The sequence below is a fragment of the Triticum urartu genome, chromosome 1A (genome assembly GCF_056163025.1).
Source record: "Triticum urartu cultivar PI428250 chromosome 1A, HENAU_Tu73, whole genome shotgun sequence".
Classification (NCBI taxonomy): Eukaryota; Viridiplantae; Streptophyta; class Magnoliopsida; order Poales; family Poaceae; genus Triticum; species Triticum urartu.
In genome coordinates this window covers 542,105,119-542,128,185 of record NC_141873.1, presented here as the reverse complement: position 1 = coordinate 542,128,185, position 23,067 = coordinate 542,105,119, and the positions used below count along the sequence as shown (strand labels likewise).

Here is a 23,067-nt window from a genome sequence, read left to right as displayed (position 1 = left end):
TACTCCATTTCGATTCCCTAAAAAAAACGAGTCCATTTCGCTGAATTTTGTACTTGTGCCGCTGGGCTGAGACAGTCAACTTTATGTGCTGAGGTCAAATAAATTTTTTATTACTTCCTACCTAACAGTGTTTGCTGAAGTTACGAATTACGATCGGCCTTTTCAACTGAGCTTCGTCCGGCAGTGCCTAATCGGCGCTTCAGGCGCCATTACTAAACCTGCCGCTTGCGTGGACTGGCCAAACAAGCGCACGGATGACTCGCTCACGCATGCAATCGATTTCGTTCATTCGCCGTTTTTTTTCCGCTCCATTAACTGTTTGTCGATCAACTTTTGACCAATTTAACCAGTTTGACCATTGACTTAAAACAACATGGATCTAAAAAAGTTGATAAATTTGAAAATACTTTATGTAATTCAAAATTTCGTAATTTGAGAAAAGTTAACGAGTACGAAAAATGTCTGCAGATTTTAAAACGTTTCAATAAAACGAGGGATTGGCGCCTGGTCCCCTCGACGACGATGCGCCAGGTCGTGGGCTCGTGGACCGTTGCAAAACGGGGTACCGAGCTGTTGTTTTCGCAGTTGGTTTGCTCGGTCGCCCCGGTTTCGGCCACCAAATGCAAGTCAGCCCTCTCCGGCCAGCCTCAGCGCTGGTTTTTTACTCTTTCCCAGCTACCGGTTGACCTGTAGGCTGTAGCCCCCTGATCACGTCACAACGTTTTCCAGATACCACACGGGCCCAATTTTGAAACCAGCGGACTCGCGCGCAGAGCCGCAGGGAGACACCCCTGTTTCAGCCGCCTTCTTCTTTCCCCCCTTGCACTCCAAGCCACCCTTAATTACTCGCCGACTAGGAAGAGAGAAGGGGGAAGGAAAGAGAGGGAGAGGGAGAGGGAAAGAGGGGCCGCGCCCCCCTCCCCTAGTCCAATTCGGACTCCTCATGGGAGGGGGCGCGCCATCTCCTGGGCTGCTGCCCTCTCTCTCCCCTCAGGCCCACTAAGGCCCAATACTTCCCCGGGGGTTTCGATAACCCTTCCGGCACTCCGGTTTTCTCCAAAATCATCCGAAACACTTCCGGTGTCCGAATATAGCCGTCCAATATATCGATCTTTATGTCTCGACCATTTCGAGACTCCTCGTCATGTCCGTGATCATATCCGGGACTCCGAACAACCTTCGGTACATCAAAATATATAAACTCATAATGAAACTGCCATCGTAACGTTAAGTGTGCGGACCCTACGGGTTCGAGAACAATGTAGACATGATCGAGACACGTCTCCGGTCAATAACCAATAGCGGAACCTGGATGCTCATATTGGCTAATACATATTCTACGAAGATCTTTATCGGTCAGACCGCACAACAACATACGTTGTTCCCTTTGTCATCGGTATGTTACTTGCCCGAGATTCGATCATCGGTATCTCAATACCTAGTTCAATCTCGTTATCGGCAAGTCTCTTTACTCGTTCCGTAATACATCATCTCGCAACTAACTCATTAGTTGCATTGCTTGCAAGGCTTAAGTGATGTGCATTACCGAGAGGGCCCAGAGATACCTCTCCGACAATCGGAATGACAAATCCTAATCTCGAAATACGCCAACCCAACATGTACCTTTGGAGACACCTGTAGAGCACCTTTATAATCACCCAGTTATGTTGTGACGTTTGGTAGCACACAAAGTGTTCCTCCGGCAAACGGGAGTTGCATAATCTCATAGTCACAGGAACATGTATAAGTCATGAAGAAAGCAATAGCAACATACTAAACGATCGGGTGCTAAGCTAATGGAATGGGTCATGTCAATCACATCATTCTCCTAATGATGTGATCTCGTTAATCAAATGACAACACAAGTATTATGTTTCCGGTTAATACAATTCTAGCATGAATAATAAACATTTATCATGATATAAGGAAATAAATAATAACTTTATTATTGCCTCTAGGGCATATTTCCTTCACCGCCTTCCTTTCCTCCTTGATGTCCGAGCGCCTCACGCATTCCTCCTCCTCCTTTGCTAAGATCTCCTCGAACCTCTCCGTCAGCTTGTCCGCCACACCTTCTCGCTTCGCCCTCTCCTCCTCCCACTTTTTGCCCCTAAATTTCTTCTAACCTTCTTTGGCGGTTCTTGGGTTGGGTCGGTAGGGTCACCGGTCTTGGCAATGAAAAGGTTCCACTTCGGTTGCCCATTCATCTTCAACCAACAATGCATGACGGTGAAGGACTTCTTCAACTTCTTGCACACCACACAAGCACGAGTAAGCTTTAAAGTGAAACAATTCATATCCGTCTAGTCAGCAACAAAATAATACATGTCCGGATAGTGATCAACAAAATTAAACCATATCCGGCTAGTGATCAACTTACTTGCTCAGTGATTTGTGCACCACTAGGCCACCACGCGATCAGATGCTTCAAGTGCCCGCAATACTTGCAGACGGCCTCTTGGATGGTGTACCATCGATGGTTGACGGACTTCCACTCACAGTTGCGGATCAAAGCGTCGGAGTAGGGCGCGAAATGCTTGTGCTCATGGAACCATATGTGAATGTTCCTCCAAAAGGTAGTGCCCTTTTCTCCGTGCCAAGGACAGGATCGAGGCTAGTGGCAACCATGCATCGGACAACAACTCGTCCTCCCACATGTTGAAGTTTTCTCTTCTACCCTTCTTCTTTGGATCGCTGGCTATATCATCCGGATCATCGTCGAAGCATCCTCCTCCCCCTCCTATCCCCTTCGAATGATGCTCTTCGGGGGCCCAATGCTGCTGTTGTTGTGTGCCATCGCCGGTCTGGCTGTAGGAGTGCTGCATGGCCGTCTGGGTGTAGGATTGCTGCTGCTGGTACTGGTAGTAGGGATGGCAATGGGTAGGGTATGGGCGGGTACGACCTTTTTCTGCCCGAACCCATACCCATATCTTTTTTCTATACCCACCCATTTCAATATCCATGGGCATAAATTGGTACCCATGCCCATACCCATCGGGTATATTATACCCAATGGGTATCCGTTGGGTACAATATATAACATTGGCATGATAAAGGTAAGACAACAAAAGGGCCTAAAACTAAAGTTAGGTACTCGACCATCCCAATTTGGTTTGCACTTACATCAAAATTTCAAAATTATGATTGACAGACAAATATCTTAATCTCCATTGCAAACTAACTTTGAAAAAAATCAAGTTTGGAAACTTGCAATGCTAATTACTGTAGGTTTACCCAGGTATTATTGGGTTTAATTTATTTATTATTTTTTCTGGGTATCCAATGGGTTATCCATGGGTATAATTTCATACCCATATCCTACCCATGCATTTTGCGGGTATGGATACCCATTACCCACGGGTATGAAGTGGTGGAAACTATCACCCATGCCCACTGTTTTCGGGTAGGGTACCTGCGGGTACCCATACCCATGGGCAAAACTGCCATCCCTAGCTGGTAGTTGTCAGTCTGGGTGGGATCTGAGTCTTCCATCTGCATGTCCTCATAGCCTCCTCCTCCTCCCTCGCCTCCATCATGGATGATATCCAGCATCTTCCTGTCCGCATTGTACGCTGGCTCCCCCGCTCTCGGCATTGCAGCAAATAGCGTGCGGGCAGCCATCTGCTCTCCGCCCTTCGTCCTCGCCCAGACGAGCGACGACGAAGAATACTCAGAGAGGACTGGTGCCGCATTAACATCGACAATGTAAGGAACCGTACAGGTGTGGGTTGCGAGCTTCTTGGCGGCGTAGTAGTACAGAGCCTTGTAAGGCTCCAGCCACGGCGTCGTCTGTACCATAGGCACGCCCGTCTGGTGGCGTCCACCATAGCCTCGCCGACCGCCTCGTCCACCACGCCCTCCATGCCCATCGCCACCACCAGGCCCACCGGCGGCCAACCGCTTCTTTAGCTTCTCCTTTGTGGCATTCGCTTTGACGCGGCGATTTTGCGGCATCTCCGAGCTGATCTTCCGAGCGAGCATGATACTCGAATCCTAAGGCACCTCCGCCGGCTCCATCTCCGACAGGTTCTTTGATGGTTCCATGCATCGGCGGTGGGGGGAAGGAGAGGGCGGGAGAAAAGAGCGGCAGGGAGTGAAAGAAGAGATTGGGGGATTTTGGCGCAGAAACAGTGTGGGATGCCACAAAAGCGCGGGTTCAACCTTCCTTTTGGGTGGGCCAGGGGGCTGAGAGCGATGTTTCGCATGTCCGGACTCCCGCAAACCTCGCCCACATTTGTCCCCAGTTTGCGGGAGAAATCGTGTTCGGACCTCCCAACGGACCGATATAGGACTTCGTTGGATGGCTTCCTCGGTCCGAATAGCGCCATCCGGACGGTTGCAGGAGATTTGCAGGTTGGTGTTGGAGATGCCCTAATAGCGATCACACCCGTCCCGTATCGCGCACAACACGATCGCTTGCGTCGGATACAACGACAGATATAGGCCGACCCATCATAATAGGGCCAGTCGCGCTCGCGATGAACTTCTGTAGCGCGTGTTTTGAAAATTTTGTATGGCTTTTGCATTTTTCACATCAGGCATTTTCTTCACGCACAAGGATAAATAAAAAATAGTCCCGCAAATAAAAAAACAGTTCATAAATTCACAAAAAGTCTTCAAAAATTTGGCAATTTTTCAACAAGTTTCCAAAAGCTTCACAGATTTAAAAAATGTTGTGAATTTTAAAAACTATTCCAATTTTTTAAGTGTGAATTTGTAAAAAAATTGAAAATTATTTAGTGAACGGGAATCGAAAAATGTTTGCGAATTCGAAAATTGTTCAGTGAGCAAGAGAAATGTTCGGTGAAAATATTCACGAATGAATATGAAAGTTATTCATGAATTTGAAAATATGTTGGTGAATTCGAAAATTGTGCATGAATTTGAAAATCATTCACGTGTTTCCATAAACATTCATGAATTTGAAAATTTGTTCAGTGAACAAGATTTTAAAAATACTTAGGATTTTGGAAATCTGTTCATGAATTAAAAAATGTCTTGAATTCAAAAATATTCATGCATTCACAAAAATTACGTATTTGAAAAAATATTTGTGAATTGAAAAAATGTTTGTGTATTTTGAAAACCAAAAAATAAAAAATATAGAAGAAAAAAAACCAGAAAACCAACTCAAGAAAACCCTCTAGAACCTTACAAAAAACGAACGGAAGGTTCCGACTGGTTCCCGAAACCAAGGCAAATCGGTTCCTGGTTCTAGACATGAACGGTTGCAGTTTGCCTAAAAAAAGATCTTGTGTAATGAAAAAACGATTGTTATTCTTATTGGGCCGCAGCTGATGTCGGACCGCCTGTAGGCGAGCGCAAGGCGATACATATCATTTCGCTGAATTTTGTACTTGTGCACTGGGTTGAGATTCAAGATGGCAATGGCCCCGAAACCCGCGTCCCTGCGGGTTTTTACCCTATTAGGGGACGGGATGAGCGACTTTCTATCCCTGCGGGCCTGCTTGTGGGTACATTATTAAACCCGACATGTTTCGCGGGTTTAAACCCGTTTGAGTATTACCCGAACCCAAAATCCGATAAAACCTGTCAAAATACATTATTCAGTACGCACCGATCCATATTGACTTAAGTGGCCCAAAGCCACAATGCCCGAGGAGCCGAGCCCCACAGTATCGAGGCCCTGGAGTACAAACCAACCCCTCACTCGGTCGCTGCAGTGTTGCTCGCTCTTTAGTACTCTCTCTCTCCCGCACAACACGACACCTAAACCTAAACCTAGGTCATCCAGCCGTCGCCTGCTGCTGTAATATGCTCCTATTTTTTTTTTTGAAATGTTGTTGTTTTCATTGACTGCTCGTGGGGACGGGTTCCCCGTGGTTTTGAAAACCCGATGGGTTTAGGGTACGGGCAAAAATTTAACCCCGCGCACATTGATGGGGACGGGGACAGGTTTGCGATTTTTTCGTGGGGATGGGTTTGGGCAAGCAAAACCCGATGGGTTTCGTCCCCGTTGCCAGCTTGAGTTGAGATAGTCAATTTTATGGCAGAGGTCAAAGAATTTTTTTTATTACTCCCACCTTACAGTGTTTGTTGAAGTTACGATCGGCCTTTATAATTGAGCGTCGTCCGGCAGTGCCTAATCGGCGCTTCACGCGCCATTACTAAACCTGGTGCTGCAGCCGCTTGCGTGGACTGGCCCAACAAGCCCACGAATCACTCGCTCGCGCATGCAACCAATTTACCCAAAAAAAAGTTTCCCCGCTTTGTATTCCAAAACAAACCATCATTATACACATCACAATGCTGTGGCGAGTAGCACATCAAGCCTAAAAGGAAAAGAAGAAAAAACAAATGCCAACAGCGGCAGCTCGACAAAGCGCGGAAGACCCGCGACCGCTACGCCCTCAGGAAGAACCACCACAGCCCGAAGCTCCGATCTACTGCGTACTAAGCAGCACCTTCAAAAAGGAATGCGACGCCGACGACGCTGTTGGCCGGACGAATCCTAGGGTTTCCCCCAGTACGCGGAGAGAGGTGGGGGATGGTAACTACCGACACCCTCCAAGAAGGGATAGTGGCACCCGCCGGTGTCACCGCATCGGAGCCGGACGGACCGGCAAGGATTTCTCCCGCACATCAAACCCCACCGCCCAACCGGAGCCGACCAGCCAAACCACCGCCCAACACCATGCGCCATCATGGTTGCGCCGCCACCCACGCCGTCTCACTGCGAGCACCAACACGAGGCCAGGAAGACAGGAGAGAAGAGCCAAGCGATGGGAGCAGCAACACCAAGGTTGACGGGAGGGAACCACCTGCACCGCCGTCGTGCGAGAGGCCCGCGCCTTCGGCACCGTCGCGGTAGCCGTCCGAACACGGTAGTGTGGCATACCAGGCCACCCCTGGCCCGACCAGGCCCGAAACGGGCCTGCTAAACCCCGCCAGGCACGCTGTAGCAGGCTGGCATCGGCGCCGCCAGCACCCCGCCGTTCGTCGCTGCTCCCCTGCCTCCCGGGAGTCACGCTGCAGACCTGCCCCGATGCCGGCCCGCCCAGGCCCAGATGGGGCCCGAACGGCCCAGATCTGGGTCGAGCACCGTCGCCAGGTCGCGCCGCTGCGCCACCCAGCCGCCCAGCCACCCGCCCACGCCGCATCGGGGAGCCTCGCCGCCAGCCAGACCGCCGCCGCCTAGGTGCGCCCTCGGTGCAGCTCCGCCCCACGCCATAAAGCCACCGGGAGGAAAAGGTCAGGGGGCCGCGGGCGCCAGCGACGGCTGCGGGGAGGAAGGGGGGGCTGGAGGAGGAAGAGGTCGCCGCGACCACGTCGCCCCGTCACGGTCGCGAGAGGAGAGGAGAGACAAACAGAGTTTTTGTTCGCATGCAACCAATTTCGTTCGCTCGCTTGCTCACGCAACCGGTTTTTGTTCGCTCCATTAACTATTGGTGGTCAACTGTTAACCAATTTGACCAATCGACTTTTGAAAAAAATCATGAATCTAGAAAAAGTTCATGAATTTGAAAATAGTTTATGAAATTGAAAAGGTTCATAATTTGAGAAAGGTTAATGAGTACGAAAATGTCTACGGATTTAAAAATGTTAGTGAACTTGATTTTTTTTGCAAATTTGAAAAAAGTTTGTGAATGAATTTAAAAAGTTACACTAATCTGAAAAGTGTTCACAAATTTGAATCAAGTTCAAGAATTTCGAAAAGAAGGTTCACGAATTTGAAAAAAAAAGTTATTTTGAAAAAGTTGCAAATTTAAAAAAAAAGGCAATTTAACAAATGTTCAGCAAAACGAGGGACGCCTGGTCCCGTTGACGATGCGCCAGGCCGTGGACCGTTGCAAAACGAGGACGCTGCTGTTTTGGCAGTTGATTTTCTCGGTCGCCCTGGCTTTGATCACCAATGCAAAGTCAGCCCTCTCCGGCCACAGCGCTGGTTTTTTACTCCCTCTCGCTTACCGTCGACCTGTAGCCCCTTGATCACTTCACAATGTTTTCCAGATACCACATTGGCCCAATTTTGAAACCAGCGGACACGCGCGCAGAGCCTTCATTTCGGCCGCCTTCTCCAAGAAAAAACAATCCATCTTCTATCCCCGCTTGCACTGCAAGCTGGCCTTAATTACTCGCCGATGACTCTAGCACCAGCAGTATATATACAGGTCTCAGCCTCACCTTCGTTCCTCACCAAAATCTAGCAACGAACTACAAAGCAGAAACAGCGACAAAGATCCATCTTTCTCTTCTTCTAGCGTCAAGGATGGCTACCGCCGGGAAGGTGATCAAGTGCAAAGGTTTGTTTCTGCGATAGCATGCAGTTAGTTTCATCGGATTTTGGTTGATGTTTCGAGGATGGAGATCTCAGTTGCATGGTTGATTGCTTGCAGCGGCGGTGGCATGGGAGGCCGGGAAGCCGCTGTCGATCGAGGAGGTGGAGGTGGCGCCGCCGCAGGCCATGGAGGTGCGCGTCAAGATCCTCTACACCGCCCTCTGCCACACTGACGTCTACTTCTGGGAAGCCAAGGTATCCCACTTGGGTTTGTGTTTTCCTATTGGGTATATTGTGATGTATCAGTGGGCAGTGGCTAATTAAATTTTGTGATGTTCTGCTTGGATTTGTGCAGGGCCAAACTCCAGTTTTCCCTAGGATCTTGGGCCATGAAGCTGGAGGGTATATTTTTTTTCTTGAAAAGAAGAAATACCCAGGCCTCTGCATCAATCGATGCATACAACCATATTATTAAACAAAAATGTAACAAGGTCATAAGGTCCAAAGATGCTCATAAACTGAGCAGTAGTCGAAAGTAAATAAATCTGGAAAGCGCCACACCTGGCGATATAAGACTGAAAAGTGTCACATCCGGTGATATAAAAATAAGCTACGATGCCTACACATCTAGCCTATTATTAGCTCGCCACCCAAATCGGCTGAAGATAGCCTACCGTCTCACAATGGTTGCACCCAATAACCAAAGGCTCCCTGAAATCCACATGAGTTAGTAAAGACCATATACGGATCTAAGCTGTAGCTCCGTAGATAATCTGCAAATAATTAGTGAATTGTGTCCCATTAAAAATCATATAATTTCTAGTGTTTCATATAGCCCAAAATAATGCACATAATCCTATCCGAATATGTTTAGCTAAGTGTACGTCCACTCCATTAAGCCACGTCCCAAATAACGTGTTTATGCTTCTCGGAGGTTGAACATTAAAGGCTATATGAATTGATCACCATAATAATTGTGAGGACATTCGAGAAAGAGGTGTTTAATCATTTTTTTATCACAAAAACAACACCTAGAGTTACCAACCCAATTCCTTTTTGCCAAGTTATCTTTGGTTAGAATAATCTCTTTATGGACAAACCACATAAATATTTTAATACGAAGCGGAACTTTAATCCTCCAAATATGCAATGACCTCGACAATGGCCCGGAGTCATATCAATTAGGTCAGAATACATGGATTTCACTGAGAAGATTCCATTCATAGTTAACTTCCAGCGAATTGTATTCGCCTGATCAGATAGGTGAACCTGCATCAACCTACGAATCAGGTGCAACCAAGCATTCCAACGTTCCCATACTAGGGATCTCCTAAATTGGATATTAAGATGTATCGAATTTAATACTGCGGCAACATAATCCCTCTTACGTTGCACAATATCGAGTTTATGTTTTAAATTGCTTATATATTTTACGATATTTGATGTTTTTGAGTGATTATTTTTGCATTAGATTCAAAATTTTGCCTAGTTTCTGTTTGTGCCATTAGTTTTCAAATTTGAATGATTTAAATATGTATTTGTTCAAATTTGCTTCAAACCCTAGATTATGAATAATTTGAGTTTAAAAATAGTTTTAATTTAATTCTTTTTGCTCCTAGTCACATGTCAGATTGTTGTCACAGTAAGATTTATTTGGTTATTTTTAGAATAATTTAAATTAGGATTTTTAATTAAAACAGTACTACTTTGCTTATATAGTTGTTTTTATATATTAAAAAGTAATTATTTTTGCCACTTTAATAGAACGTGACTCTGGCTTGGTTAACCTTAGTTGTGACTCTGGTTGGGACGGTGCTAGCAGATATAGTCGACGGTAGGTTTGGATGGACACCATGTTGTAGTATGCTTCTGTTGGACACCATCAAACTCTACCGCCCCCCCACGCGTATCGTCATTTCAGTTTTGAAAAAAAAAAGAAATGATAAAAACTTCAAAAAAATCATTCGAGATGTAGTTATGTTACTACATCTACTAGTTAGGAAAATTAAAAAGCATAAACTTCGACATGTTTTGCAAAAAAGTGTTATGAAAAAGTAAAACGGCTATAACTTTTGCATACAATGTCAAAATGTTCAGCACGAAAATCCTTTTCCGATTTCGACCGCCATAGCCAGTTTTGCAAATTTTTAGAATTCTCAAATTCTGAAAGGAAAAAAAGTTATCCTTAAATTTAAGTTTTTTTGAATTTTTTATCAAGCTATGGTCAAACCGTGGTCAAACTATGGTCGAACTACTTATTCAAGAAATATTAGTGTTACTAATGAATTATTGTTTTTTAGAATAATAGTTTCAAACTCAAACGGTGCTTCATGCTCAAGTTCAACTCCTAAGGACTAATAGGATTGACAGCTTACTATTGTCAGGAAAACAGCAAGTGCAGACTTGGAAACTAGGGAGAATAAAACTCGAAAGTTAAGCGTACTTAGACTGGGGTAATGTGAGGATGGATGACCAACTGGGAAGTTAGACGATTTGGAATGAGTGGAACATACTTGAATGGTGATGAGGGTGATTAGAGATTAAATTTTCAAATAATTCAGAAATTTGAAAATCAAAAAAATTCAGAAAAACAAATTTTGAAAAAAAAATCCTTTAATCCCGGTTGGTGTTACCAACCGTAAGGTGGAGCTTCATAAATCGGCCACGTGGAGCTCCTTTAGTCCCGGTTCATAAGCAAACCGGGACTAAAGGGTTTGGGCTTTAGTCCCGGTTCCGGAACCGGGACTAAAGGCCGGTTTTCTACTAGTGCCTAGCCATGTATCCTCCCAAAATCAAGTAGTATTACCATTACCAGCTAGGAAATTCACTCGTTAGAAAAAAGTTGCTTTCGTCCTCATTAATCCCTCCTAGAATGGTGAGTCCGTTGGCCTAGCGGTGACTTGGGCCAAAGTCTTAGAGTGTAAGTATTTATTCCGTAAGATTTGTATCCAATACCGATGGGCTCAGTAGATATTATGTATAGCCACTTGCTAAGAAGACATCTATTTTTAACCAGCTGGAGGGTATATATGCATCCTCTCTGTCTCTGTCTTGTTCTGTTTCAGTTTCGTAGGTTGGAGGAAGAATCTTAAATCATAAATCATACGTAGTTTATTCTCTCTGGCTTCTAATTAAGTAATTATAGTCATCCTGAACACTGATCTTCATAGTTTATCTTTTCTGGCATCTCTTTTCACCAAGTAGCTTCTTTGTCGCAGCATCGTCGAGAGCGTCGGAGAAGGCGTGATTGAGCTTGTGCCGGGTGACCATGTCCTCCCGGTGTTCACCGGCGAGTGTAAGGACTGTGCCCACTGCAAGTCAGAGGAGAGCAACCTTTGTGATCTCCTCAGGCCCGTGGATCGTGGCGTGATGATCGACGATGGGCAGTCTCGCTTCACCATCAACGGGAAGCCGATTTTCCACTTTGCCGGGACCTCCACCTTCAGCGAGTACATCGTCATCCATGTCGGTTGCCTCGCGAAGATCAACCCCGAGGCGCCCCTCGACAAAGTTTGTGTTCTCAGCTGTGGCATCTCTACTGGTAAGACTGATATAATAGCTCGTCATGCCATTTTTCCAAATCAAGCACAATGGTTTAGGATGCCTCGATTAGTTGCTGAGTTCATTTTCTCTTCAGGACTTGGCGCCACGCTCAATGTCGCAAAACCAAAAAAGGGTTCCACGGTGGTGATTTTCGGTCTTGGAGCTGTAGGACTTGCTGTGAGTAACGTTCCAGGATGTTAATCTTCCACGACATATTTTTACAGGCTGGAGAGAATTATGCGCTATAGCCATTAATAATGACTGTATGCTTTTCACATGAGCAGGCCATGGAAGGGGCCAGGATGGCTGGTGCATCAAGGATCATTGGTGTGGATTTGAACCCTGCAAAATACGAACACGGTACAATAGTCTGAAAACAAGGATGTCTTGGCTAATGTTTTTGGATTGATAGAACACTGAACCTAACAACATGATGTACTACATTATTTTTTAGCTAAGGAATTTGGATGCACAGACTTTGTGAACCCAAAGGACCACACTAAGCCCGTGCAAGAGGTCTGTTCATGTCCCTCGGTAAATATTTTTCCCTTGGTTCAATCTTCAGATATGATAAGACTCACTGTGCAATGATGCTCTCCAGGTGCTTGTCGAGATGACCAATGGCGGAGTCGACCGCGCGGTTGAGTGCACTGGCGACATCGACGCCATGATCGCCGCCTTCGAATGTGTCCATGATGTAGCGTAGCTCGCACTATACCTACTATAAATAAATTAGAGGTAAATACACCAATGATGCTTGAACTTGCCATGGATATGCAGTTTAGTGTCTGAACTTGTAAAATACATTGAACTGATTCCATAACTTGGCATGGACGTGCATATACGGTTCAAATGACGTTTGTATACGTCCGCGATGCTGATGAGGCGTGCCAACATGGCATGGCACCCGTTGTCAATGACTGGACAATGGAGACAAGGGTGTGTGGCCTGTTTTTTTTCTTTTGCAAAAACCCCTCCAAAATTATTTTTCGTACAATAAGGCCCTTACAGAAAAACTGACAAATTTTTTGCTTCATGATGATTCATAACCTTGCGCTACAATTATTTTTCATACTATAATTATAAAATAATAAAAACTAGCGCCGTGGTGGTTAGAAAGGGCGACCTACTAGTCAAGTGCATGCTGGGCTAGCCAATAGACCACTTCACATTTGCTGCTTCATGATGATTCATAACCTTTATAAACTAGGCGGAACAACATAAATAAAGGGATTTTTTGCGAAGTATAAATAAAAGAAATTTAATGAACCAGCAAAAATAGTACCAACTATATGACTCGAACATCCGACCAAAGCTTATAGACCCGGTACAGATGCCATTCCAACCAATGAGTTCTCATGTATCAAAAGTACAAGTAATATATATGACTGTCTAACAAACATAATTTCAAAAGAATGCAAAAATCTTCATGTCATTAAAAAATCACATGTTATTTTAAGACATGCTCATTCAATTGAAAATATTTATGAATGATAAACATGTTTATATGATTCAAGTATTATTCATATGAGGATCCGCAATCTAAGGGCGCACTAGGCTTGTATTTTTTTTTTAGAAAACACACAGTTTTTACTTAAAGCATTTAACACATTTATATACTACGTGAATATTTTATTCAGAATGTGGAAACTTTAAAATTATATGAGAATTTATTTACATGTATGAACATTTGTAAAACCAATATAATATTTTATTAAAAGGCAAACATTTTTTCAAATTATAAGATATAATCTTAATTCATAATTTTATTATGTGTATTTTTGTTAAATTATTGCATTGGTATTTTATGAAATTATATGAAATTTTTAATGTAATTTGTTTTAAATATGTCTATTGTTTGTAACAAATGATTATACTTTACGTATTTTTTACAAAATTTTGAAATAAGAAAACTGAGCCACGCCATGGTCTAATTTAGTGAGAGGGGCTTGTTATGTTATAAACCTAAATTTATCATTTTTACCATTCGATGTCGTCAGTTGGAGTGGTATGTGCGTCGGCTCTATAGCCCCTGGTTGTAGGTTCAAATAAACAGGGCTATATTGCTGGAATAAAATTTTTAATTTATGTTGTTCAGCTTTATATATGTATACTGTATGAATCCTTTTATGACGCTAAATTTGAGCCGGCCTACTGGCTAGCCACACTCACCTGCGCGTGTCAGGTTGCTGTCTTGAACCCCGTACGCATTTTTAATTATTAATATATTTTTTATAATTTATCTTTGCAAGGAAAAAGTATTCTAGAGGGTTCTCTGAAAAAAACCAGGCCACACACCCTGTCCCTGACAGTGAGTCCCATGCCATGATGGCGCGATCGTCAGCGTCGCGGACATATAGAAACGAATTTGAACCGTATATGCACGTCTATGCCAAGTTAGGGAACCAGTTTAATATATTTTGCAAGTTCAGGCATTAAAGTGCACATTCCTGGCAAGTTCAAGCACCAATGATGTATTTACCTCAATAAATTATGTACTCCAAATCACAGGTTCTGCTTTAGAAGAGTTTAGACTGAATGTTGCAATCTGGTGGATGCAGGGGTGGGGCGTGGCTGTGCTGGTGGGCGTGCCGCACAAGGAGGCGGTGTTCAAGACCCACCCAGTGAACTTCCTCAACGAGAAGACCTTGAAAGGCACCTTGTTCGGCAACTACAAGCCACGCACCGACCTCCCCAAAGTCGTGGAGATGTACATGAGGAAGGAGCTGGACCTGGAGAAGTTCATCACACATAGTGTGCCCTTCTCGGAAATCAACACGGCGTTCGACCTCATGCTCAAGGGGGAGGGCCTGCGCTGCATCATGAGGATGGACCAGTAGATCGCCGCCTCTCATCATTCATCAATGTGTCTCGCTGATTTGGTGCTTGAGAAGCAAACGACAAAATAGAAGTTTGAAATCCCCCCTTGGATAATAATGTACTTGTCCCGATATGTGTTCATCTCTATGGTCTCAGAGAGACGAATGGGTCTTTGTTTTGTGTTTTGTCTGAGTGTGCCGTCTACAGCTTAAAGTTAGCATGTACTCCATCCGTTTCTAAATACTAGGTATTTGCCCGTGGGTTGCTACGGTGTATAAATATTCTAATACAGCCATAATTCCGTATTATATGATTGTGTAAATAAATATTACCAAATTCTTTCATGATTTTTTTGCAATCACTTATTGACTTGCCAAATAGAATATAGTTTATTTGGTAAGTCCATAAAAGATGAGACACTCTGCCTGGCAGGAAAAGGAACGTTGTTCATTTTTAATTTAAATAATCACTCATTGACTTGTCAAATACTCCCTCCATTAGTTTCAAAAAAAAAATACTCCCTCCATTTCTAAATACTCATTTTGCTTTGTAGTGAAATCTCTAAAAGGTCTTATATTTAAGAACGGAGGAAGTAGAATATAGTTTATTTGGTAAGTAAATAAAAGATGAGACAATTAAGAAGGTTTTCGAGGAATGATCATCAGGAAAAATATGGAATGTTGGACGAAACACTCCGCCTGGCAGGAAAAGGAACACTCTTCTTTTCTTTTCTTTTTTAAAATAGGACAATGCATGTGTGTTGCAATGTGATATAAATAGTCTAGTATATTAGCTTGTGATTTGCATGTTCATATTAATGTGATTGTGTAAACAAATGTTTATCAAATCCCGCCCGTGATTTACCTTATGTTTTCATGAGACGTTTGGTTAGTAAATTAAAGTGAAATTGGTTTAGAAGGTAAGTAAATCAAGGTGATTGATTATTATTTGTGAAAGATTGGACGAAAAGGTGGTGGGAAGAAATGTGAAACTGGAATTTTACATTCTTTTTAAGTAGTAGAGATAGAGATTTTAAAAATAGGACAATGTTCATGTGCTGCAACGGGATATAAATACTCTAGCACGTTAGCTTGTGATTTACACACCCATATTAATGTGATTGTGTAAATAAAGGTTTATCAAATCCTGCCTTTGATTTACCTTAGGTTTTGATGTGAAGTTTGGTAAATAAATTAAAGTGGAATTGGTTCAGAAGATAAGTAAATCAAGGTGGTTGATTATCATATGGGGAAGGTTGAATGAATAGGTGGTGGGAAGAAAGGAGAAACAGGAACTTTACGTTATTTTTAAGTAGTAGAGATAGAGATAGAGATTTAAAAGAATAGGACAATGTCCATGTGTTGCAAACGGATATAAATATTCTAGCGCGTTAGCTTGTGATATACCCACCCATATTAATGTGATTGTGTAAATAAAGGTTTATCAATCATGTCCGTGATTTACCTTATGTTTTGATTAGAATTTTGGTAAGTAAATTAAAATGAAATTGGTTCAAAAGATAAGTAAATTAAGATGATTGATTATCATATGGGGAAGCTTGAACGAAGAGGTGGTGGAAAGAAAGGAGAAACAGGAACCTTACGTTCTCTTTGTTGGAAATATTAGCACTTTTCTGATTAGACTAATCCACGAGTAAACAGTAAGCATGGCATAAAACGTGTGCATCTCATAGCTATACCTAAGCATACTAGCACATATAGAACATAGAAGCGAACCATCTATGAGCAGGACATATACAACTAGTACAAGTACGAGTAAACGAGGGATGAACAGATCATACCCTCCAGTTGGCCAGGCCAACGCGGCTGCCGCAGCAGCAGCCTCGGCGGCGTTCGTGGCCTTCTTCTTAGCGGCGGCGGCGGCGGTCATGGTGTCGATGCAGAGGTAGTAGTGGAAGAAGAGGCAGCGGAGCTAGGGACGGATCGGGAGCAGTCGCGTCGAGACGCTTCCCAAAAACCTTATGCCGTTCTCCCGGGCAGGATCTCGAACGACAGGGTTCCAGAGGCACCTACTCTCCCGACCAGCTGTGCACACGGTCGTCAGGATGGGGTCGCCGGATACACAACACAGAGTGAGGAACAATAGATGACGGCTAGGTTACGCGAGAGGGAGTGAGTGAACCGAACTAGGTCACTCCACTGGCCAGAGCCTTCTTAGGCGGAGGCCCACGACCGAGTCGACGCACTCGGGTCGCACACCCGCTCGGCTCGGCTCATTCCCGCAACCCGCGTCGCGTCGAGGCGAGGCGGGCGGCGACGGAGGAGAAGGAGCGCGCGTGTACCACTCCTCTTTCCAAGCTCCCAATGGCAAGTGGTAGAGCAGCCCTTATAAAGGGGTCTCAGCTCTCCTCAACTAGCAAGGTGGGACTAAACTTCTCACCACCTGCCATCTCATACATGGGCCTCAAGATTAATCAGGGATTAGTGTCTGATATGGGCCTAAGCCCATCCATAATCCAACAATCCCCCACCAGATCTCGAGGCATATAAGTTTGTCAACTATTCCAAACAATGTTTGATATACCAGAATTTTCAGTGGAGACTGTTAAGTTGAACTTCCACCTAGAGCAACAAGATTCGACTTCTTCACAACTTAACAATGGACTATGCCTTGAATTGTCAGTTTGGCGTGCAGAAGTTTCGCCTATTGTCAGCTGATACGTGGCTGCCGAAGGCTAAACCCCACGGGTGGCGCTTATTAGTCATACTCCGTACCTTCTCATGAGCTTACTAGAGATTACCCTATCTCATAGACTGTGACCAGCAGACTAGGACCGCCTTGTGGCTCACAGCGATAAACGTGTTCTGGGTTGGTAGTGTATCCCCCACAGAAACGATTGCTCCTGAATAGGAGAAGACGTTTAGGGAGGCAATCACAATATTTTTGGGAGCAGTTTTGAGTGTGATTGGAGATAAGTTGGTTGACGTATATATTTATATGGAGTTGTCAAAAACTTGTTTAGGAGGAGGGCGCCATTGACGCTTTCCATGAGTGGCTGGCCGTGCATGGCCTTCTCCCTGACAACCACGATGACTGATCATGCTAAGGTAAGATCATGTCAGGAAACTATTTCCCGTTTTCCTTTTATTTTTTGCCTTTACTATGAAGCATCTGTGAAGCCCGTGTTTCACTTCCTGTGCTGTAACATGCGATCTAATCTAACCACTTGCTTGATTGTTGTGGTTGTAGCCTACTTGCTTGCTTGCTTGTTGGTACTGGCTCGATTTGCAGGCTTCAATGGCAGACGGAAGAGAAAGACGGTAATCAGTTTTGGACGCTTCATTCATGATGCACGGTAACCAATTCTTTCATAAGTGCGCCGGAGCGAATAATATTCAAATGAGAACACGATACTTTCTTGCTATATCCATGCATGGTAAAGGTATGTCCTATTTCTACTAAATAAGAATTTTGCATTCTGTTGTATCAAAATGTATACTTTAAAATGTCTCTTTTTTGGCGGGAAGTATACTTTAAAATGTCAGTTCTCTTCTCGGAAAAAGAGAGAGTTATCTGCTAATTACCAGATATGAATCATGTAGTTCTTACACAAAATTTACCAGAAGAAAGTTGACTTTACTTGGTTGATTTTTCTTGTCTATTGTAATCGATCCTGTATTCAGCGATTGATATACTAATATTTTATGCTCGTTCAGAGTAGTAATGCAGAGCTAGATATTTTTGGTTGACCTGCCAAAGCAATTGTATACCAGTCATAGTTATACTCATGTGACCTTTACCCCTAAACTAAATATTTTCTTCTGTGCATAATAGGGAGCTTTATTGTTCACTGAAGCTTGCTTTTGTTTGAGAGCATGATAAAAGAGCTTGCTATGGTACGGTCCGAAGAAGTGCTTGACTGACTTGGAAGTCTACATGGATAAACAATTTATTCATTTATAATTCAGCTTTACTTTTATATTGTTTTCACGAACAAAAATGTGTTGGTCTTTCATGTTCTTATTTTGTTAAACACGCTATTTTTTGGGAGGTGGTGGTGCTGAGGGGAGGGGGGAGCAATGCATATGTACGGGGCAAGTTTGGATTATTTCAAAGTGTTTCATCCTTTTCTTTGATAATTGTTCTGAGCAAGTGGCTACTGAGGTTAAAAGAATTCTGGATATAACAAAAGAAGTTTTTGAACCAAAGTATTTGGGTCTTCCTGTGCCGGAAGGAAGGATGCATAAAGGGAGATTTGAAACTCTCCAAGATAGCCTTAGGAAGAGGCTGGTAGATTGGAGTGAGCAGTACATGTCTACAGGTAACAAGGAATTTTTAATAAAATCGGTTGCCCAGGCTATTCCCACCTATGTTATGAGTGTTTTCAAATTACCTGCTCCGGTATGTGATGATTTGACACATATGATGAGACAATATTGATGGGCAATTGATAAAGGGAGGAGGAAGATGGCCTGACTCAGTTGGGATAAAATGCGTCTTCCAAAGTCCAATGGAGGCATGGGGTTCAGAGATATGCGTGCGTTTAACCAGGCCATGTTACCTAAACAGGCATGGAGGTTGATTGACAATCCAGACTGTTTATGTGCTCGCCTGCTCCGGGCAAAATATTATCCTAATGGAAATCTATTGGGCACGGTTTTTTCAGAAAATTCGTCAGCGGTTTGGAAAGGTATTGAGTATGGACTACAATTGGTGAAAAAAAAGAAATATTTGGAGGATAGGCGATGGGTCTCAGGTGCACACGTGGCAGGATCCTTGGATCCCAAGAGGATATGACCAAAGGCCGATTACCCCTAAGAAAACTGTCGATTTAACCGAGTTGCAGACTTCCTGCAAGATCATGGTGGATGGAATTTTAAGCGTTTACTTTTGGGACGTGGACGTGCAACAGATTCTGAAGATATGGACGTCACTGCGGAATCGTGTGGACTTTCTTGCATGGTTCCCGGAGAAATCTGGTCGTTTTACTGTGAAAAGCGCCTATAAATTGGCAACGAAGGAACATGATGAACAATTAGCGGGAGGAGCATCAAGTACAAACCCAGAGGATGAGCGTTCTCTCTAGAACATGGTGTGGCGTGCAAAGGTTCCGTTGAAGATGCGTATTACCGCATGGAAAGCAGCCTCTGGTGCACTAGCGACTGAACAAAATAAGGTATACCATCACCTCTCATCGTTTGGTGATTGTTGGGTGTGCGGCCGTGACAACGAGGATACGTATCATTCGCTTATTACATGCACTCAGGCGAGAAGTGTGTGGCAGGCCATGCGTTCGTTATGGCCTCTACCTGCTGACGAGGTGCTAGTGGATAGTGGGAAAGAATGGCTTCTACATGTTCTAGCAAAGTGCAATGATCAATCACGGGACTTGGTAATTCTTCTCATCTGGAGGATATGGCAATTAAGAAATTATGTGGTGCATAGCAAGGATGTACCATCGATTGAGATTACCAAGGAGTTTCTGGATAGCTATTATAAATCTCTTGGTCTCACGAAGAAATATAGTATGGATGAGATTATACAAGGTAAAATGCTACTACAAGAGGAGACACCACGTGCATCATGTGATGCCTCCTGCCCCTTGGCCACCGCCGCCATCAGGATGGACAGCTTTGTCAGTCGATGGTTCCTTCTCCGGGCAGAATGGTAGCGCAGGAGTTGGTATGATCCTACGTCGAGAGGATGGATAGGTTATATTTTCTGCATACCAAGTTATTTTTCACTGCAATGAGGCACTTGAGGCGGAGATACATGCTTATGCAAGGTATGGCCCTTGCTGCACAACATACGGATCGTTCAGTGATGGTACAAGCAGATTCCTTAGAGGTTCTCTCAATACTCGTAGGTGATAATTGGTCTCGTTCAGCTTATGGACACTTAGTTGCTGAAATCAAGGCGACGATGATTGGTAAGGAGTTTATTCCTCAGAAAATCAGTAGAGCTCAAAATAGGGTAGCAGATTGTATGGCAAATTATAGCCATGCCGAGTCGTGTATTGCGGTGTGGATGAGCAGATGTTGTGAGGATATATTGCCACTCGATTGTAACCCTTTGATTCATAAATAAAACTCCTTAGTTGCGAAAAAAAACACAATAGACACATACTGACATACTCCCTCCATTCCTAAATATAAGTCTTTGCATAGATTTTACTATGGACCACATACGGATGTATATAGATGCATTTTAGAGTGTAGTTTATTCATTTTACTTCGTATGTGGTCCATAGTGGAATGTTTTCAAAGACTTATATTTAGGAACGAAGGGAGTACATGGCAAGTTGGGGTTATTTTCATGGTCATCACTAACACATATCCTTGATATAGGTAAGCTTGGATTCTTTCTAAAACTTCCCTATTTCGAAAATGAAAACCACCCGTAGTGCTTCTCCTTGACAGGTAAGCCCGGACTATTTCTAAAAACAGTTGTCTACTAACATATGACATGCACTCCATCTTTGGTCGCATGCCCTGATGCCCATAAGTCAAAGGTGGCAACTGTTGCATGTGTATGACACCATGATCTCCTCGGCAAGGATTTGAGAAGGGTGAGACAACACAAAAGTGGTTACACATGTTTTGCGCGTGTACACTTACATGATGGATCCAAGGAAGTGAGAGAGAGTGGAACATAGTTTTTTTACATGCAGAAAAATACAGTGGTTACTAGAATATGCATACTTCGGTTGCAATCCACGGGCACTGACCTAGAGATGGTGTGTTTCGATTGTACTACCTTGGCTGGCTGGGCTTATATCACCAGGCTCCTGAGATCTTAGCTGGGCTTTTTTTGGGGCTGGTCCGATTGGCGTCGGCGATCGCTAGGTCTAGGAAGAAAAGAGCTGAGATTGGGAATTCCCTATACGCCGCTTATTGCGGCAACTAGTCGCGGCTTCGCACAGAGCGCAGCTCACACGTTGCACTAACCACCACGACTGCCGCCTGCACTTGACCGAATAACAACGCGACACTAAAAGAGGTTTGCAAGCGAGGGATGATGTGGGCCAGCCCGCCGACCGATTTTACCATCCCGGTTTTGGGAACCTTCCAGAGGTTTCTGAAACCGGTTTCTTTTGGTTTTGGAAACTTTCTAGGATGTTCCTAAACCGGTTTTTTGTTGTTTCAATTTCTTTTCTTTCTTTTTTGTTTCTTTTTTATCTTTTCTCTCATTTTCCTGTTTCTTTTTCTTTCCTTTTTAATTTCGTTTTTATTTCAAACAATATTCATGTTTCTTGAAAATTCTTCACATATTTATAAAAAAGTTTGCATTTACAAAATTTGTGAGTTTAAAAAATTCTATTTTTCAAAAAATGGTTGGGTTTCCAACAAAAATTCACGTTTTCAAATTTCTTCCCTACTTTCAAAAATTGTTCGCGTTTTAAAAAACCTTTCCTTTTTTCGTGTTTCTGTTTCTTTACTTCATTTTTTCTTTTTCTTTGCAATTCCTTGTTATTCCCTTTCTTGTTCTTGAGAATTTCAAAAAAAATTCACAAATTCAAAAAATGTCCAGAAGTTCAAAAATGTTCCTGTTATTATTGTTTGTTCACAAATTCAAAAAACAATTCTCCATTTTTATAAAAATGTTCACAGATTTTAGAAAAATGTTCACCTTTCATATATTGTTCATAATACCAAAAAAATGTTTGTGTTTTGAAATTTTCTTCTAGAGTTTGAAAAAATATTCCTCATTAAAAATTCATTCACAATTTAAGAAAAATGTCCGTGTCTTCCAATTTTGTTCTGTAGTTTCAAAAAATGTTTCCATCTCCAAATTTGTTCGCAATTTTCGAAAATGTGTCTGTTTCTAATTTTGTTTGGGACTTCCAAAAAATGTTCGCTAATTTATACAAATGTTTACATTCTCCAATTTGTTCAGGAGTTTCCATTTTTTTTTGAAAATAGTCACGTATCCAAAATTTGTTTTGAAATTTGAAAAAAATTCATCTTCTTTTTTCTTTTTCTCTTCTTATTTTCTCATGTTCCCTTTTCGTTTTTAAGGATATTCACAGTTTTAGAAAGTGTTCGTGATTTCATAAAAACTGTCCATGTTTTTCAAAAAATGTTCAAATTTTAGAAAATGTTTTCAGTTTTTTAAATTTTGTTCTGAGTTTGAAAAATGTTCTTTTTTCAAAAAATGTTCACGGATTCCAAAGATATTTGCGTTTCCAAATTTTTGTTCAGAGTTTCAAAAAATGTTCCCTTTAACGAAAATTTGTTCGCATATTAAAAAATGTTGATGATTTTCAAAAAAGCGTCAGTTTATCAAAACTTTGTTCACATATGTAAAAAAATGTTTGAGCTTTTTAGTTTTTCTTCTCAAATTTGAAAAGTGTTCGCATTAAAAAAACACTTTTCTCAAAATAATGTTCGCGTTAGAAACTTGACAAAATGTTCGGATCTGCGTTACCTTTAGCTTCGCGTGCCATAGTAAAACAAGAAAGCTTGTCTAGCCTATTGGCTAGGCTCGTGCGTAAGTAACAGGAG

General features: G+C 42.9%; 1 protein-coding gene across 2 annotated transcripts; it reads left to right on the top strand.

Annotated features, from left to right (window-relative positions):
* Nucleotides 1-8,224: 8,224 nt before the first annotated feature.
* LOC125538035 (alcohol dehydrogenase 3-like) lies at nucleotides 8,225-14,622 on the top strand. 2 transcript variants are annotated; one of them, XM_048701348.2, is made up of 9 exons: nucleotides 8,225-8,264; nucleotides 8,358-8,494; nucleotides 8,595-8,641; nucleotides 11,458-11,780; nucleotides 11,877-11,959; nucleotides 12,067-12,142; nucleotides 12,237-12,298; nucleotides 12,384-12,479; nucleotides 14,344-14,622. In XM_048701348.2, exons 1-9 carry the CDS (start codon nucleotides 8,231-8,233, stop codon nucleotides 14,620-14,622), a joined length of 1,137 nt encoding a protein of 378 aa, XP_048557305.2. In that variant the 5' UTR covers nucleotides 8,225-8,230. The 2 variants fall into 2 exon arrangements, with proteins under 2 accessions (XP_048557305.2, XP_087386146.1); XM_087530020.1 differs by having other exon boundaries at nucleotides 8,231-8,264; nucleotides 12,237-12,289.
* Nucleotides 14,623-23,067: the final 8,445 nt, after the last annotated feature.

Bases quoted from the DNA above. Each gene is read 5' to 3' on its own strand.
- LOC125538035 (XM_048701348.2), top strand. From the start codon at position 8,231: ATGGCTACCGCCGGGAAGGTGATCAAGTGCAAAG. The intron at 8,642-11,457 runs GTATATTTTTTT...TCTTTGTCGCAG, and splicing joins TTGGGCCATGAAGCTGGAGG to CATCGTCGAGAGCGTCGGAG. The intron at 11,960-12,066 runs GTGAGTAACGTT...TCACATGAGCAG, and splicing joins TTGGAGCTGTAGGACTTGCT to GCCATGGAAGGGGCCAGGAT.